Genomic DNA, 20645 nt, shown 5'->3' with positions numbered 1-20645 from the left:
GAAATCTGCAGTATGGCAGTTTATAGTGATGTTTAGTACTTGAGCATCATGCCGCAGACATGTGCCATCATGTCACATCCAGTCACATTATCCCGACACCCGGCCGACCAGTCCTAACACTAACCTTTTAATGCTGAGCGCCAAGTGAGGCAGCTGCTGGTTCCATTTTTATAATATGTCTTTTGTATGACTCGGTTGGAGTTCGAACCCACGACCTTCAGCATCCGAGGCGGACGGTCTAACCACTTAGGTGTATGCATTGACGTAAAATTGTAATTATTCTTTTAATTTATTCGTTTTAAATTCATGCTTCAATTTTCCTCGAGTTCAGAAAATAATCGTACACTCATCTGTTTTTAATGTAATAGAAATCGTATAGAGTAGGAATTCCATGCATTACTTTGATACGTATTGTGATAATTCATTTATTTGTCTTAAATGTCATAGGAATCATCTCTATCATCTGACAATATGTACATCAGTCAAAAATAGGTATAATATTGCTGGTGATTCATTCTAAGACTTACGATACAAAATGAATCCAACCTTGCAGTTATTGGACTATGCAGAACGTTTCTTGATTGTAACGTACTTGATTATCAACTTTTCATTGGAAAAACGAGATTGACACCAAGTCATGGGAGGAGGGATAGTCATATACGTTTCAAACTGTAAACTGCAGGAAAAGAACTGATTCAGAAATATTGACTGTGGAATCAATATGGATCGAATTAACTTTCCTCAGTAGCAAATATATTTATATTCGATCTGCCTACCCACCTCCAAACTCCCTTTTATCATCGACGACTAAATTGAACGCGAGCTTGATATCGCTTTCGTATTTTAATCGTGAAGTATTTATCATGGGAGGCTTTATTGATCATGGTAGGCTTTATTTATCATGGGAGAATTTAATATTGATTTCCTTCTCTGATTCTAGAACTAAGTGGTTTATATGATACTACTGCACAAACATACACGGTAATCGTTGCTCCAAAAAAGTAACAGCCTCTATTTCCACCCTGATGGACCACATCTACACTACCCACCCTGAAAACCTGTACGAAATTAACATGTCCTGTTTGTTAGTGATCGCTATCCGGTACGTGCCACTCATGAGCAACCGAAAAACAATTCCCAATCCAATAGGCAATACAATGCATGTTAATGTATACTGAAATTAATTTCTCCTTGAACTGCCTGAAAAAATTAGCTCATTAATTTTCTCTGATTTAGACCAAGATAGTGCTTTGTCTATCTGGAACCACTGTTGTGTTACTGTTCTAAGCAAACACGTTTCATAAAGATCAAAAGAATTAAAAGATCAAAACAACCAGAATTATGTACTAATGAGATCGCTGAGGCGCAAAGTAAACGAACCTATGATGATAAATATGGGAAGTTTACACGTTATCTTTAATGGTGGAACAAAGTCAAATCCCTCATTGTAAAACTCAAAATAAATACTGATTTTAATCTGGAAAAGAAAGTAACCAGAATTTTATTTTATTTTTCAAATGAGCCATCGTTTCAAACTCTGATAACATCCATCTGGAACCACATGCTTACTCTGATAACTTATCCATCTGGAACCACTTGCTTACTCTGATAACTTATCCATCTGGAACCACTTGCTTACTCTGATAACGTATCCATCTAGAATCACTTGCGAGAATTAACTTCAACCAACCAGTACTTCTAAGTCCTTGTGAAATTATAGTTAATGGACTTCTAAGTTCTCGTGAAATTATAGTCAATGGACTTCTAAGTCCTTGTGAAATTATAGTCAATGGACTTCTAAGTCATTGTAAAATTATAGTAAATGGACTTCTAAGTCCTTGTGAAACTATAGTTAATAACACTAGATGCACCGACGATGACCATGCAAACCAAGTGAACCGGTTTTATAATAATATCACCTTGATACCAAGCGAACCTCTTTTATACCAATATCTCCTTGATACCAGGCGAACCTCTTTTATACTAATATCTCCTTGATACCAAGTGAACGTCTTTTATACTAATATCTCCTTGATACCAATACATTTTACAGAACCTATTTTTACTGCCTTAGTGAATTAAAGTTTACCCGACTATGTTAGTTGCAATATTCCTCTAATTAATTTACTGATACTATGAATATTATCACTAAAGTGACTAATTCTTTAATTAAATAAGATCGCATACATGTCTATTTTATCTCGGTCTCAATGACCATTTTCTGAAAATGCTCTGTCAGCTTAACAGGAAAATTCCATTCTGGAAGTTTCTAAAGTCAGAATCAAGACTAAATGTCACTCAAATTGAAGTAAACGTGTTAACTAATGAGAATGATCCCAGTATTTAATTCACAATGATTGAGAAATATTAGCTATGTATTATGTTGAATACAAAAGAAATGTCACTGGTCAGATACATCATTAACTTGATTTTGGACAAGTACAAAATACATATGTGAATAACATAATCATTAGAAACAGCCAGCAAACAATACAATCTAAAATTACATAACAGTGTACATACCTGTTGACCAGTTTAGTTACATAAATTAATTAATTTTAATCTGCGTGAGTACTCTGCAAGTGTATCAGAGTTTAAGTGACTTCGTATAACATAACCAGTTACTATCTTGAGGACAGCGTGGAGGATGGGTGTTTTGATAGTACCGGTACTAAGTATCCTTGTTTTACTATTATTATTATTATTATTATCATTATTATTATTATTATTATCATTATTATTATTATTATCATTATTATTATTATTATCATTATTATTATTATTATCATTATTATTATTATTATCATTATTATTATTATTATTATCATTATTATTATCATTATTATTATTATTATTATTATTATTATTATTATTATTATTATTATTATTATTATCATTATTATTATTATTATCATTATTATTATTATTATTATTATCATTATTATTATTATTATTATTATCATTATTATTATTATTATTATTATTATTATTATTATTATCATTATTATTATCATTATTATTATTATTATTATTATTATTATTATTATTGTTATTTCTCTAGCAAATGGGATAATTATAGATCTAATTCTCGTTCAGCCATGCTTCATCGAAACTTCTCGATTACATCCTTGAAGTTACAAATTATACGCGTCATGTCAGCGGCTGGATCAAGGAGACTCGTGGATAAAAAAGAAAAAAAATCTCCAAGTGAGTGTTTGGTATTTATTGACTTTCACTGTAAGTGTAGACACAATTCGCCAGTAACCAAGACTGGATCTACCACTGAAAATGCGTATTTGTTATGAATAATTCAATAAAATGCAATACTAAAACAACCATTAAAATGAGACGTCAATTTTTTTTTATTACTATAAAGCTAAGAAGTTTGTCATAGAAAATATAGACCAATTGAAATATTTTTCGGCGAACACTTTATACAAATTCAAAACCAAATCCTAAGCTACTTGATATTTGCTACCACTTAGTGTTACTTTCTTTTTGGTTTCTTTTTGTTTTTGTGCTTTAATTGCGTTTTCAAAACAAATATTTATTACTTTATTTGTTGTATTTTAGATGATCGGCAAGCACATTATTTATTGTAAGATGCAATAATAATAATAATAATAATAATGATAATAATAATAATAATAATATCATTATTATTATTATTATTATTATTATTATTATTATTATTATTATTATTATTATTATTATTATAAACCTAGGGAATGTGCTATTTATATTTACGTATCCGTTTATAGTTTTGTTAGATTTTGTGATGATTAGTTGCTTATGGGTAGTCGATGTTGGGAAGATATTTCTCAATCCGAGTAATTAGCCCCTTTCTAGGAACAGAGTTATAATGTACAGCATTAAAAAAGTCGTTATGACAGCATGGATTAGCTTCGTAAAATGAATCCTCGCAAATTTCTTAACAAAGGGAATTCTCGTGATATTTTAGCTATACATGTTTAGGAATTTGAGATAGGAATAATTCTTTGTATTAGGTGCTTGGTTCGCGTTTTATATTGCATGGCGTGAAGTATTGATATTCGGTCTGGAAATCTTGCAGATAAGTCATACAAATGTGAAACAAGAGAAAAATATGTAGGTGCGAAGTAGTATGATAATAGCGGATAACAGCACTTCCAGACAAGCACTTTTCATTATTGGTACAACAATCGTGCAATCACATAAAATATTTTCTTTGTAAATATTTAAGTCTCCGGCAATTGTCCTTTGCTGAGATTTGGCGCCACATTGACATAAAGCAATGCTTACGCCTTTGCTTTGTGCCTTTAGCGACCATTTGCGTCCAAGAATTATTACGTGGAAAAGTGCATCCTTGTTGAATAACATTCGGTATCCTTATCTTTATAGTTGTGTCAATGTTGGTATTAGATGGGGATGTAGTTGGGGTGGATTCAATGATGAATTTCACATCATCGTCGTCTTAGAAACAGTCCTTGGTTGATTTTACGTCTGACATGTGCAAAGACCAGCTATTTGCACGTCTTAATACAATCACTCCAAGATGGCCTCGAGGTGGTATGGGCACATTAGGGTGGTCCCGACTGTCGACGTCTAGTTGGTATGGATACATTAGGGTGGTCCCGACTGTCGATTTCTAGTTGATATGGGTATCCTAAGCCATTCCCGTCTACGAAAAGTAGTACGCAGCATCGTGATTGCACACTTATCAAACACAACAAGAACGTTTACCGTTAAATATACAGTACATGATGTCGCCAAGATTTTGACAAAAGTTATGTATATCTTTTTTTTTATAACTCTTGGTACATGATTGTATCAAAATTATTACAGAGCTTCTATGCACTCGACATTACATCTGCGATCACGTTGTCTCTTTTCTTGGCATGCCTAATGTCGATGTTGTATTCTTGCAACAGCAAGCTCTACCTCAACAATCTCTGATTACTTTTTTCATTTTATTGATGACAGTAAGAGGACTGTGATCACTGAATGCAATAATCGGAGAAGCAGCAGAATTAATATACACTTCAAAGTGTTGTAAAGCCAAAATTAAAGCCAAACATTCCTCGATAGTATGATGCAATCATGTATAAATTTGTTGTGGTCGTAAACAGTAGTCATGGACTGTTGTGGTCCCTTTTGACCGTGTACGTAGTAGTATGATAAGAGAGGTTTATACGTTACTGATATGGGTTGAAATCTTCTATCCCACATGACTTTGCTATTGCATGGGCACATGTGAGTAACGTTCACCTCACGTGTGGGCACGTGCGCGTGCTATGAGGACAAAATCATGGGACGGGGTTTAGTAGGCTTTAACCCAGCTCAGTAATAAAAAAAAACGTTTTTATTGTAACAAATTTGAGTTATACGCCATTTGTATATATAGCTCTCCATTTTAAGAATTTCTTAGATTGTTGTGATTTCTTCTTCGATTTTGGGAAGTCGGTGATAGGGAAATAGTTATTAGCCCGAATAATTAGCCAGCTAATAAGGGCAAACGTCACAGAGTACAGTGTTGATAAGATTCCATGATGGCATGGTTTACTTTCGTAATGAGTTCAGGCCAGGATTGATTGTGTGACTCCATATGCATTATTTGTATTGGGTACTGGTAAATTGTATAATGGAATAAATGACAAGTGATTGTTTCGTCGTCTGGAGGCGAATTTTATTGTTGATACAATGGTAAATATGGTGTAGAGTTACATGCGAAATGAGGCTTAAAATCACGATTTGACTGACCTGGGGTAGTATAGGGAAAATAGTTTCCTGTGTTTGCTGTTTGAGTTGTATATTTTCATGGCGTGAAATACTGGCGCTACGTTACGGAAATATAATAAAAAGAAACCATGCAGTTCTGAGGTTGGCAGGCAGTTGTGAAGCTGTGATGCAAGTGTGTAGTTGTGATATTTGTGGTCATGCATTTATTAGAGGAAAATTATAATTAGTGTTTGGGCGTGTTGGAGTTTCTAGTTTACAAAAGTAGTTGTAGAGAAGTCCTTGGAAATCAGGAAAAACAGGTGACTTATAGCAGGATTCGCACTAGGGTTGAATTCACTTGCTTAAGAGACCCCTTTGGCTATTAGAAGAAAAATTTATGGTGGCTTGCGTGGGATATATTTGAATAGTTCTGTGATACTTATATTTTATTTGGTTTGATTATGTTGATTACAGACTATTCTATTCCAACTGGAAACGCGTCATATAAAATTAAAAAAGAATAATAGTACTGATACAGCGCTCTTAAAAGTGTCATTATTGTCTCGCAACATTTATTGTGCAACAATATATATATATATATATATATATATATATATATATATATATATATATATATATATATATATATATATATATATATATATATATATATATATATATATATATTTAAAATGTTTCATTTTCTATCTATTGGTGGGACGTGTCTAGTTACGACTTGGATATTGAATCTAGGATGTAATACAGCTGTGATACACAGCAAAAACGCTGTCTATACGAATTGCTACAGCTGGAGAAAAACAAGGGTCATTCTCGATAGAGTGGTTGACACAAGTTACATGGTATCAGATAAAAAGACTGAGTTTTCCCTAGCCAACTAATCTCAGATAAACTAAAATGATGAGTATAACTTGACCATTAAATCCTCTTCATGTGGTGTGATTTAATCGTTAATTAACTAGATAAGAACTGTCTAATAAATCCATTAGCCATGGACACAAACACCCGCTCTATTTCCATAATATATACAGATTTGACCAAGATCAGTATTCATCCCGCTCTTATTCTATTAAAGTTCCATAATTATTGTTTTGAAGAGAGAAGATAAGCGAGATCTCCTTACATATTCTTGAATAGCGACCATTCACAAACTTTATTTGACAACGTACACAACTCCACCACCCCAGTTATCTAAGACTGATCGCTTGGTACTGAATTTCTAAAAATCGTATAACAACAGATTATGAACCACCACCACCACAACAACCAAAATATATATCTACATATGTTTTTACTTTTCACATGATTTAAATAACAATCGGTAAAATATAAAACAATTTACACTTAATCATTTTACGTCTCGACAGGCAAGCAGAAAATACTGAAGGGGAATTATTATAAATTATTATCATGGCAAAAGGCAGGGGCAATACAACTCGAGGCAGATAAATCTTGTTGACATATTGTGATGTTCAGTTCCTTGTGACATTGACTCCGTGTGAGGACGATAAATTTGATGGCAATGCACGTGCAACCGGTCCCAGGTCTAAAGATTTCAGGTTCGAAACCATAAAGGAGGGTGAGCCTGAGAACGTGAGGTGGAACAGTTACAATCGAACCACGTCTCCAGTTCCTAAGAGAGCAATTAGTTCGCCCACTGATATCTGGTCAAAACGAAAGACACCCTCATTACAGAAAAGTGAGCAAATTTAGGTACAACCGTGGAATAATGGTTGACAGAAAAATCGGTCGAGAGCCAAGGTGAGACAAAAGATAAAAGGGAAAAACCAGGCTCGCAAGTGACCCTAGGAGTCGACACTGAAAAAAAATAGAGTTCAGTTCTTCTCGGCCTCAAACTAAGGCGACTGTTAAGGCAGACACCTACGATGGTTCACAGCCGTTTCTTGGCTACCTGACTCATTTCGAGCGCTGTCATACGATTAATAAGCTGAAACCATACTGAAAAGGGGTTGCGCTTGGATGCATGTTTAAGGAAGGATGTCCTTCAGGTCTTAACGAATGTACAAATCCAGCCCAGTAAAGTCGAGTTTGAGAAGTTTGAAGCTTCCTTGGAAGCTCGATTTGCCCCTCGCAAACAAGATGAATACTACAAGGCGCAACTACGAAGCTGTTTCAACAGAAGGGGAGAAACGCTTCCTGAAATAGGACAAACTATACAAAGACTTGTTTCGCTGGCATATCCCAGTCGCCCACCTGATATTAACGATAGGCTTGCAAAAGATCATTTCTTAGGGGCGGTACAAGATGAAAACCTGAAACTTGAGATTTTGGCGCCATCACCGTAACAGCTTGCAAGACACCATCAGAGTAGGGGTCCAATAGGAGGCTTTCTTGGGTGCCGGTGTAAGGCAAATGCCAGTAAGCTCTGCTTATAGAGATTATGAAGAGTCTGAGGACAGGTGCGAGGAGCGTACAGATGATAAAACTGTGCTCGAAGCAAAAGTAGAATAATTACTGGAACAAAATTTGTGACTTCTAGCGGGATTTGCGTTAGAGCTGAATTCGCTCGGTAATGAGACCCCTTTGGCTTATTATATTACTATACTACTGGAAACATTACTAAGGGTTACTGAGCTGTGGTCATTAGGTGACTATATAAATCTTTTGCAGTATTCTTATGCTACTTGTTTAGGCTTGAATAAACAGTGAAAACAAGCTTTGAAAAATATAAGAAATATCCCTGGAAAAAATACTGTAAAAATTAAAAAATATGGGAACTTACGGTTTCCAGAATCAAATCCAAAAATAATACAAGAATAATCCACAAATAAAATTTTTGAAGTCCTACTATTGAAATGTTCTAATGATTCCAAGTTCGAGTCCCGACGAAGAATCCAAGATGGAAGGCGATGACGTATGCTGTAGCCTATACTGTTTTGACATCTACAGTTCCTTGTTAATTTTGCCCGTCACCCCTGCCGGGGTATAGGCTGCCCACAAAAGATCGCCAGAGGCTTCTGTCCTGTGCCATCCCTTCAAGCTGACTCCAGGTGTGACCCATCTTAGTGATGTCCACCTCAAGGTCGCGTCGCCAGGTGTTTCTTGTAGAAACATAATAATTAATCCTTGGGTCTTGGAAATTCAAAAATATTTTTCAAGAAATGTCCTTGTTTAAGAGTTCTGTATGAATATAATAATATTTCCAGAGAAACGAATTAATCTTCTTGAGTCCAAAAAACCTCAATAAATATTAACATATAACTCAAAAACTCCAAAATTTCAATACTTCAATACTGGTCACAACAGAAGAAAACAACTTGACATCAAGTGTTTAAAAGCCTGGACGCTTCTTTCTCTCTCTCTCTCTCTCTCTCTCTCTCTCTCTCTCTCTCTCTCTCAACAAACATCACTATTGATACTAAGTATTTCGCAATTTCGGAAATGACTAATTGCGAAATAGAGGATGACGTGATCACGTTTACAAGTAAAAGTCACATAGCTCCTGTATGTCATTGATAAGAACCAGTCATTTTACTCCTAGAAAAAGATGTTTACTTGACCCTCAATCAAGGCCATTAACTAAGTCAAAAGTAGAAACAAGTATTTCTATTATTAGATATTGATGGAAACATTGAGATCAAGCTGAATTTTCTGGAAAATATCAAATTCCTAGTAAACAAAATTACATTATATTATATGTAAAGAAAACAAAAAGACTCCAAAACCCACAAACAATAAAATCAAATCAAATACAACTTAAATCAAATATAAATTAAATATAATATATGTAACAGTATTTGCGCGTTTGAGAACCTTTCAGTTGACAACGACTGTTGTCTTGAGGTCATTAGTTCAAGCCATACCCATGCAAGTATTTCATTCGCTCAGTTTAGAGACCCCTTGCGCGTAACATTCTTTGTCATCGTGGTCTTCATCATCATCGTCGTCGTCGTCGTCGTCATTTTCTTCTTCGTCTTCTTCTCCTCCTCCTCCTTCTTCTTCTTATTATTATCATCATTATTAACATAATATACCTATAACTTTTCTTCAAGACCGTCCTTGCTTTTGTTGTATATAATAACATGAAATATCACGTTTAAATTCCAAATAACATACATTGCATCTAAGAATCGCTACTCCTGTCAGAGTCGATGAGTATAGCATAGTGAAACAGGGCATAGATGATAACAGTAAACGTTAGTAACTAAATATGACTGAATCGCCATACTGGATGTTTAAATACCGATTTCAAATCTTGACTGAATTGCCATAATGGATATTTTAATACGGATTTCAAATCTGACTGAATCGCCATATTGGATATTTTAATACGGATTTCAAATCTTGACTGAATTGCCATATTAGATGTTTTAATACGAATTTAAAATCTGATTGAATCGCCATATTTGATGTTTTAATACGGATTTCAAATCTGACTGAATTGCCATACTGGATGTTTTAATACGGATTTCAAATCTTGACTGAATTGCCATACTGAATGTTTTAATACGGATTTCAAATCTTTACTGAATTGCCATACTGGATGTTTTAATACGGATTTAAAATCTTGACTGAATTGCCATACTGGATGTTTTAATACGGATTTCAAATCTGACTGAATTGCCATACTGGACATTTTAATACGGATTTCAAATCTGACTGAATCGCCATATTGGATATTTTAATACGGATTTCAAATCTTGACTGAATTGCCACACTGAATGTTTTAATACGGATTTAAAATCTGACTGAATCGCCATATTTGATGTTTTAATACGGATTTCAAATCTGACTGAATTGCCATACTGGATGTTTTAATACGGATTTCAAATCTTGACTGAATTGCCATACTGGATGTTTTAATACGGATTTCAAATCTTGACTGAATTGCCATACTGGATGTTTTAATACGGATTTCAAATCTTTACTGAATTGTCATACTGGATGTTTTAATACGGATTTCAAATATGACTGAATTGCCATACTGGATGTTTTAATACAGATTTCAAATCTGACCGAATCGCTATACTGGATGTTTTAATACGGATTTCAAATCTTGACTGAATTGCCATACTGGATGTTTTAATACGGATTTCAAATCTGACTGAATTGCCATACTGGATGTTTTAATACGGATTTCAAATCTTGAGTGAATTGCCATACTGGATGTTTTAATAAGGATTTCAGATTTGACTGAATTGCCATACTGGATGTTTTAATACGGATTTCAAATCTGACTGAATTGCCATACTGGATATTTTAATACGGATTTCAAATCTTGAGTGAATTGCCATACTGGATGTTTTAATACGGATTTCAAATCTGATTGAATTGCCATACTGGATGTTTTAATACGGATTTCAAATCTTTACTGAATTGCCATACTGGATATTTTAATACGGATTTCAAATCTTGAGTGAATTGCCATACTGAATGTTTTAATACGGATTTCAGATCTGACTGAATTGCCATACTGGATGTTTTAATACGGATTTCAAATCCGACTGAATTGCCATACTGGATGTTTTAATACGGATGTCAAATCTTGACTGAATTGCCATACTGGATGTTTTAATACGGATTTCAAATCTGACTGAATCGCCATACTGGATGTTTTAATACGGATTTCAAATCTTGACTGAATTGCCATACTGGATATTTTGATACGGATTTCAAATCTGACTGAATTGCCATACTGGATGTTTTAATACGGATTTCAAATCTTGACTGAATTGCCATACTGGATGTTTTAATACGGATTTCAAATCTGACTGAATTGCCATACTGGATGTTTTAATACGGATTTCAAATCTTGAGTGAATTGCCATACTGGATGTTTTAATAAGGATTTCAGATTTGACTGAATTGCCATACTGGATGTTTTAATACGGATTTCAAATCTGACTGAATTGCCATACTGGATATTTTAATACGGATTTCAAATCTTGAGTGAATTGCCATACTGGATGTTTTAATACGGATTTCAAATCTGATTGAATTGCCATACTGGATGTTTTAATACGGATTTCAAATCTTGACTGAATTGCCATACTGGATATTTTAATACGGATTTCAAATCTTGAGTGAATTGCCATACTGAATGTTTTAATACGGATTTCAGATCTGACTGAATTGCCATACTGGATGTTTTAATACGGATTTCAAATCCGACTGAATTGCCATACTGGATGTTTTAATACGGATGTCAAATCTTGACTGAATTGCCATACTGGATGTTTTAATACGGATTTCAAATCTGACTGAATCGCCATACTGGATGTTTTAATACGGATTTCAAATCTTGACTGAATTGCCATACTGGATATTTTGATACGGATTTCAAATCTGACTGAATTGCCATACTGGATGTTTTAATACGGATTTTAAATCTTGACTGAATTGCCATACTGGATGTTTTAATACGGATTTCAAATCTGACTGAATTGCCATACTGGATGTTTTAATACGGATTTCAAATCTTGACTGAATTGCCATAGTGGATGTTTTAATACGGATTTCAAATCTTGAGTGAATTGCCACACTGAATGTTTTAATACGGATTTTAGATCTGACTGAATTGCCATACTGGATGTTTTAATACGGATTTCAAATCTGACTGAATTGCCATACTGGATATTTTAATATGGATTTCAAATCTTGAGTGAATTGCCATGCTGGATGTTTTAATACGGATTTCAAATCTGATTGAATTGCCATACTGTATGTTTTAATACGGATTTCAAATCTTGACTGAATTGCCATACTGGATATTTTAATACGGATTTCAAATCTTGAGTGAATTGCCATACTGAATGTCTTAATACGGATTTCAGATCTGACTGAATTGCCATACTGGATGTTTTAATACGGATTTAAAATCTTGACTGAATTGCCATGCTGGATGTTTTAATACGGATTTCAAATCTGACCGAATCGCCATACTGGATGTTTTAATACCGATTTCAAATCTTGACTGAATTGCCATACTGGATGTTTTAATACGGATTTCAAATCTTGACTAAATTGCCATATTAGATATTTTAATATGGATTTAAAATCTGACTGAATTGCCATACTGTATGTTTTAATGCGGATTTCAAATCTGACTGAATTGCCATACTGGATATTTTAATACGGATTTCAAATCTGACTGAATTGCCATACTGGATGTTTTAATACGGATGTCAAATCTTGACTGAATTGCCATACTGGATATTTTAATACGGATTTAAAATCTTGCTTGAATTGCCATACTGGATGTTTTAATACGGATTTCAAATCCGACTGAATTGCCATACTGGATGTTTTAATACGGATTTCAAATCTGACCGAATCGCCATACTGGATGTTTTAATACGGATTTCAAATCTTTACTGAATTGCCATACTGGATGTTTTAATACGGATTTCAAATCTTGACTGAATTGCCATACTGGATATTTTGATACGGATTTCAAATCTGACTGAATAGCCATACTGGATGTTTTAATACGGATTTCAAATCTTGACTGAATTGCCATACTGAATGTTTTAATACGGATTTCAAATCTTGACTGAATTGCCATACTGGATGTTTTAATATGGATTTCAAATCTGACTGAATTGCCATACTGGATGTTTTAATACGGATTTCAAATCTTGACTGAATTGCCATACTGAATGTTTTAATACGGATTTCAAATCTTGACTGAATTGCCATACTTAATGTTTTAATACGGATTTCAAATCTTGACTGAATCGCCATACTGGATGTTTTAATACGGATTTCAAATCTCGACTGAATCGCCAAACTGGATGTTTTAATACGGATTTCAAATCTGACTGAATAGCCATACTGGATGTTTTAATACGGATTTCAAATCTGACTGAATAGCTATACTGGATGTTTTAATACGGATTTCAAATCTTGACTGAATTGCCATACTGGATGTTTTAATGCGGATTTCAAATTTTGACTGAATTGCCATACTGGATGTTTTACTACGGATTTAAAATCTTGACTGAATTGCCATACTGGATGTTTTAATACGGATTTCAAATCTGACTGAATTGCCATACTGGACATTTTAATACGGATTTCAAATCTGATTGAATCGCCATATTGGATATTTTAATACGGATTTCAAATCTTGACTGAATTGCCACACTGAATGTTTTAATACGGATTTAAAATCTGACTGAATCGCCATATTTGATGTTTTAATACGGATTTCAAATCTGACTGAATTGCCATACTGGATGTTTTAATACGGATTTCAAATCTTGACTGAATTGCCATACTGGATGTTTTAATACGGATTTCAAATCTTGACTGAATTGCCATACTGGATGTTTTAATACAGATTTCAAATCTTTACTGAATTGTCATACTGGATGTTTTAATACGGATTTCAAATATGACTGAATTGCCATACTGGATGTTTTAATACGGATTTCAAATCTGACCGAATCGCTATACTGGTTGTTTTAATACGGATTTCAAATCTTGACTGAATTGCCATACTGGATGTTTTAATACGGATTTCAAATCTGACTGAATTGCCATACTGGATGTTTTAATATGGATTTCAAATCTTGAGTGAATTGCCATACTGGATGTTTTAATAAGGATTTCAGATCTGACTGAATTGCCATACTGGATGTTTTAATACGGATTTCAAATCTGACTGAATTGCCATACTGGATATTTTAATACGGATTTCAAATCTTGAGTGAATTGCCATACTGGATGTTTTAATACGGATTTCAAATCTGATTGAATTGCCATACTGGATGTTTTAATACGGATTTCAAATCTTTACTGAATTGCCATACTGGATATTTTAATACGGATTTCAAATCTTGAGTGAATTGCCATACTGAATGTTTTAATACGGATTTCAGATCTGACTGAATTGCCATACTGGATGTTTTAATACGGATTTCAAATCCGACTGAATTGCCATACTGGATGTTTTAATACGGATGTCAAATCTTGACTGAATTGCCATACTGGATGTTTTAATACGGATTTCAAATCTTGACTGAATTGCCATGCTGGATGTTTTAATACGGATTTCAAATCTGACTGAATTGCCATAGTGGATGTTTTAATACGGATTTCAAATCTTGACTGAATTGCCATACTGGATGTTTTAATACGGATTTCAAATCTTGAGTGAATTGCCACACTGAATGTTTTAATACGGATTTTAGATCTGACTGAATTGCCATACTGGATGTTTTAATACGGATTTCAAATCTGACTGAATTGCCATACTGGATATTTTAATATGGATTTCAAATCTTGAGTGAATTGCCATACTGGATGTTTTAATACGGATTTCAAATCTGATTGAATTGCCATACTGGATGTTTTAATACGGATTTCAGATCTTGACTGAATTGCCATACTGGATATTTTAATACGGGTTTCAAATCTTGAGTGAATTGCCATACTGAATGTCTTAATACGGATTTCAGATCTGACTGAATTGCCATGCTGGATGTTTTAATACGGATTTAAAATCTTGACTGAATTGCCATACTGGATGTTTTAATACGGATTTCAAATCTGACCGAATCGCCATACTGGATGTTTTAATACCGATTTCAAATCTTGACTGAATTGCCATACTGGATGTTTTAATACGGATTTCAAATCTTGACTAAATTGCCATACTGAATGTTTTAATACGGATTTCAAATCTGACTGAATTGCCATACTGTATGTTTTAATGCGGATTTCAAATCTGACTGAATTGCCATACTGGATATTTTAATACGGATTTCAAATCTGACTGAATTGCCATACTGGATGTTTTAATACGGATGTCAAATCTTGACTGAATTGCCATACTGGATATTTTAATACGGATTTAAAATCTTGCTTGAATTGCCATACTGGATGTTTTAATACGGATTTCAAATCCGACTGAATTGCCATACTGGATGTTTTAATACGGATTTCAAATCTTGACTCAATTGCCATACTGGATGTTTTAATACGGATTTCAAATCTGACCGAATCGCCATACTGGATGTTTTAATACGGATTTCAAATCTTTACTGAATTGCCATACTGGATGTTTTAATACGGATTTCAAATCTTGACTGAATTGCCATACTGAATGTTTTAATACGGATTTCAAATCTTGACTGAATTGCCATACTGGATGTTTTAATATGGATTTCAAATCTGACTGAATTGCCATACTGGATGTTTTAATACGGATTTCAAATCTTGACTGAATTGCCATACTTAATGTTTTAATGCGGATTTCAAATCTTGACTGAATTGCCATACTTAATGTTTTAATACGGATTTCAAATCTTTACTGAATCGCCATACTGGATGTTTTAATACGGATTTCAAATCTCGACTGAATCGCCAAACTGGATGTTTTAATATGGATTTCAAATCTGACTGAATAGCCATACTGGATGTTTTAATACGGATTTCAAATCTGACTGAATAGCTATACTGGATGTTTTAATACGGATTTCAAATCTGACTCTGACTGTGTTTGTAGCTGACTGTTATGGTAGCTGACCGTGTTTGTAGCTGACTGTGACTGAAGCTGATTCTGACTGTTATTGTAGCTGACTGTTATTGTAGCTGATTGTGACTGTCGCAGTGATTGTGTCTATGAAATGTGATTGTCAATGTGACTGTGAATATGACTAGAGCGGTCTGAAGCTGTCCGAAGCCGTCTAAAGTTGCTTAGAGCTATCTGGAGTTTCCAGAACAATTAATGCTACGTGTTGTCGATACGTATGTATGTATGTACGTATGTCTGTGCCACGGACGTAGACGTAGCAAAAATTGAAAAAGTGCTGTATGCTGTCTGTACGTGTAACGTATGACTGTACTCGTGGTCGATTCATAAAGGGTGCGAGCGGTTGATAAGAGTGTGGACCAACCTAAGGAATCGTGCGACTGTACAAGGGGTCTAGCAGCATACGTTTGGATCAATTGTTGTTCCATTGCATTTTTGTTTATATTCATAAGATTATTTTGAATCTAAGTTGTATTATTTTGAATCTTAATAGAATTTATGTTCGAGATTATGTGAATCTCTTATTGTGTAAAATACTGTTTGAGGTGTATGTACAGTACATGAAGGTTCTTGGATCTGTACTTCATTTTGATTTAATATTTTTTTGTTTATTTTCGATGTGTGTATGTTGTGTTGAGTGATTTGAGTAAATCGTATGTTGAGAGCGTGAGAGAATCATTGTATTTTTACATCATATATTTATCTTTATTAATTCACTCATAAATTTCCATCGTTCTCACATTGTGTTTGTCTTGTTCATTTAGTCCAAAAACCCACTCGGTTGCAATTCTGCGACAATACGGATTTCAATACGGATTTCAAATTTGACTGAATCGCCATACTGGATGTTTTAATACGGATTTCAAATCTTGACTGAATTGCCATACTGGATGTTTTAATACGGATTTCAAATCTTGAGTGAATTGCCATACTGGATGTTTTAATACGGATTTCAAATCTTGACTGAATTGCCATACTGGATGTTTTAATACGGAGTTCAAATCTTGACTGAATTGCCATACTGGATGTTTTAATACGGATTTCAAATCTGACTGAATAGCCATACTGGATGTTTTAACACGGATTTAAAATTTGACTGAATCGCCATACTGGATGTTTTAATACGGATTTCAAATCTTGACTGAATTGTCATACTGGATGTTTTAATACGGATTTCTAATCTGACTAAATCGCCATACGGGATGCTATAATATCGGTTTCAAATGTGTCTATATCACCATACTAAATGGTTTAATACGGGTATCAAATTTAATTGAATCGCCATACTGTATATTTTAATACGGGTATATAATCTGATTATGGCCATAGTGGATGCTTTAATACAGGTGTCCAATTTAACTAAATCACCATACTGGATGTTTTAATATGGGTACCAACTAGCATGACTTATCCTACTTAATTTTTCCTCTTGTACTAACATACATATGCAAACATGCACACACACCCGTACTAATATATATATATATATATATATATATATATATATATATATATATATATATATATATATATATATATATATATATATATATATATATATATATATATATATATATATATCATGCACATGCTCCACCGTACTAATATACATATACAAACATGCACATACTTCCCTGTACTAATATACATATACAAACATGCACATACTTCCCTGTACTAATATACATATACAAACATGCACATACTTCCCTGTACTAATATACATATACAAACATGCACATACTTCCCCGTACTAATATACATATACAAACATGCACACACACACACACACACACACACACTAATATACATATACAATAATGCAAAGACTTCCCTGTACTAATATACATATGCAAACATGCACACACACCCGTACGAATATCATTATACAAACATGCACACACACCCGTACTAATATGCATATACAAACATTCACACACACACACACACACACACACACACACACACACACACTTTTCTGCAGAATCGTCATATCACTCTAGAAATACAAGACAATTTGTTAGCAAACTGCTGGTGTGTATTAGCTGGAACACGATATGCACAGATAGAACGTAATTTCATTTTAAACATTTGATATGGGATACTGTGATATAACTGTTTTAGAAACAATTTCTGCATGATTTCTTCAAACTCTTTTGACTTCCTTGATAAGATACGTATATACAGAGATATTGAAATCTTGTATCATTTATTAAATATGAATGGACGTAACGGATATATTCGTGTCAGGAGTGGACCGTAAAAGGAAAGTTACAATTCTACTTTAATATTACAGATAAGGTATCCGCTCTGAACACTGATTTAAAAAACAAGATAATTTCACAAGTAAATCATTTTAGGTATGCGAAACAAATTTTATAAAAAAATTCTTTTATAATAAAAAGATGGTCTTTGACTACCGATCGAATTTGTCTATTGAGCATGCAGTTCAATAAAGGGTTCAAGAAGGCAGTTAAGGAACTAAACGAAGTCAAGAACATAGTTACCTCTACAGCAGTTACTGAATACGTTTTGGTAAATGAACAGAAAAAAACCGATATTGGAACCGGTAGCCAAAGAGCAACAAATGTCACAACAAAACATGCGATCCTTTTGGCTGCCCGAAACTCAACTGTACGTTTTCCCTGTTCCTTATTTTTGAAGTTCATCACACATACTGCACCAACAACAGTGTCCTTGTGTGCTTTTTGCTTATAGGTCGTACCATCCATTTCTACTACGTCCACCATTTGGAAAGCTGATTCAATGGGTTTGCATTGAATTTTCGGCACTTCAACCAAACTTTTCGACCCATAATTTGCAACACGTGGCACAAAATCGTTTGAATTCACCAAGGATTTATCCATGGAGGAAGTGATAGTCTTAACTTCCACTGCAGAGTCAAAGGAATTGTTCATCATTAGGTCTTTATTTGTTGTGCTCTCCTTGACCTCCTCATTTTCCACATTCGTGAGCCCGATCAAAACCTCCTCTGTAATATTTGTCCAAAGTTTGCTAGGATGTACGTGGCTCGTTGATGTCTGAGGAATGCATAATTCATTTTCAACATGTAAACGAGGATCGGACGTCTCTAAACTATTCGCACCACGATTTGTCTGAACGCTATTATGTGGGATATGTTCCTTCGGAGTCATTACTAAAGGAATACTATTATCATCACTAATAGTTCCCGGGCTTGACAAGGATTCTATATTTGCTTCGTTGTTAATTCTGAAAATAGTGAGTGTGGGCGTTTGCATTTTATATTTATTTTCTTCAGAGACGGTATTCGCCGATTTTTCCGTTTCCGAAGACTTCTCTTTTTCATGAGCAGATGAACTTGTAAGCTGTGTATTTTCTCCTACGACCTCGATCTTTGGAGGTTCTTTCTCGTCTAATGGCACGATTTTGTTCGATTTCTCATACTTCTTAGTCATCTGTGAACTGTGTTCTTTCAGAGATCTAAAAATGAGGATATAAAACAATAGCACAAAAAGCAAACAAATCACTCCTATAGGAAAGCGGACTAGAATTTCTCCGGTCATACCCGTGGTTTGATCTTGAATATAATAACATGGGTATATTGTTGCCCCATTTATGAGATACAAGCTGGAAAATATTCCTGCCAATATCGCTGTGGACCAGGATAAAACCATCAACCAAGCAGTTCTTCTAATCCTACCCTTTTTCTTGAATGGATAAACGATAGCCTGATAACGTTCATATCCTGTCATTAAAATCATAAACAGCTCAACAATGTCGGTTGTTGTTTGGAAAAAAATATCCAATGTACAAATCACTTCCAAGTGCTTGAATTCTTTTAAATATAAATTATAAAGAAGAAACCTAATTGGTATGACAAAAAAGCAAACAAACAGATCCGCAATGCACAGGCTTACGAGACTGGCATTAATGTGAATTCTCAAAGAAGCAGTTTTGATAACGATGCATAGTACGAAAATGTTTCCAAAAGTTCCAGCAACTACAGTCGTTAATAACAAAATGTTGATAACAATTAAAATTTCGTGAGATAATTCTGAGTCATGTGCAACAGATGCATTCCAGAGTGTCACGGACATAGCCAGCTCGTATCATCCCTTCCGTCAGGTTCAAGCCAGATGCATTCCAGCGTGTCACACAGACATAGCCAGTTCATAGCATCCCTTCCGTCAGATTCAATCCAACTGAACGCTTTTGTCACTGATGTGCGGTTATATTGGGAATGCAGCCTAGCATCCAACAAGCAACTCGATCAATATACAGTATAACAAACTGCTCCTGGCCCTATTCCCAATAACGTACGTAAAAGTAATCATACGAACCGGTCTTTATTTCGCGGTCAGCGGCAAATGGTCAGTATGTATGTATGTATGTATGTATGTCACATATATATATATATATATATATATATATATATATATATATATATATA

At 34.2% G+C, this 20645-nt stretch overlaps 1 protein-coding gene across 1 annotated transcript; it reads right to left on the bottom strand.

Annotated features, from left to right (window-relative positions):
• Positions 1–2191: 2191 nt before the first annotated feature.
• Positions 2192–20292, bottom strand: LOC149788537 (uncharacterized). The gene is made up of 3 exons (XM_089973525.1): positions 18634–20292; positions 18186–18212; positions 2192–2269 (listed from the first exon to the last, which is right to left on the bottom strand). Exons 1-3 carry the CDS (start codon positions 20290–20292, stop codon positions 2192–2194), a joined length of 1764 nt encoding a protein of 587 aa, XP_089829651.1.
• Positions 20293–20645: the final 353 nt, after the last annotated feature.

Source organism: Sinohyriopsis cumingii, chromosome 11 (assembly GCF_028554795.1).
Source record: "Sinohyriopsis cumingii isolate HCF-2022 chromosome 11, ASM2855479v2, whole genome shotgun sequence".
Classification (NCBI taxonomy): domain Eukaryota; kingdom Metazoa; phylum Mollusca; class Bivalvia; order Unionida; family Unionidae; genus Sinohyriopsis; species Sinohyriopsis cumingii.
The sequence above is the reverse complement of the archived record's forward strand: the minus strand, read 5'-3'. Positions and strand labels throughout refer to the sequence as shown.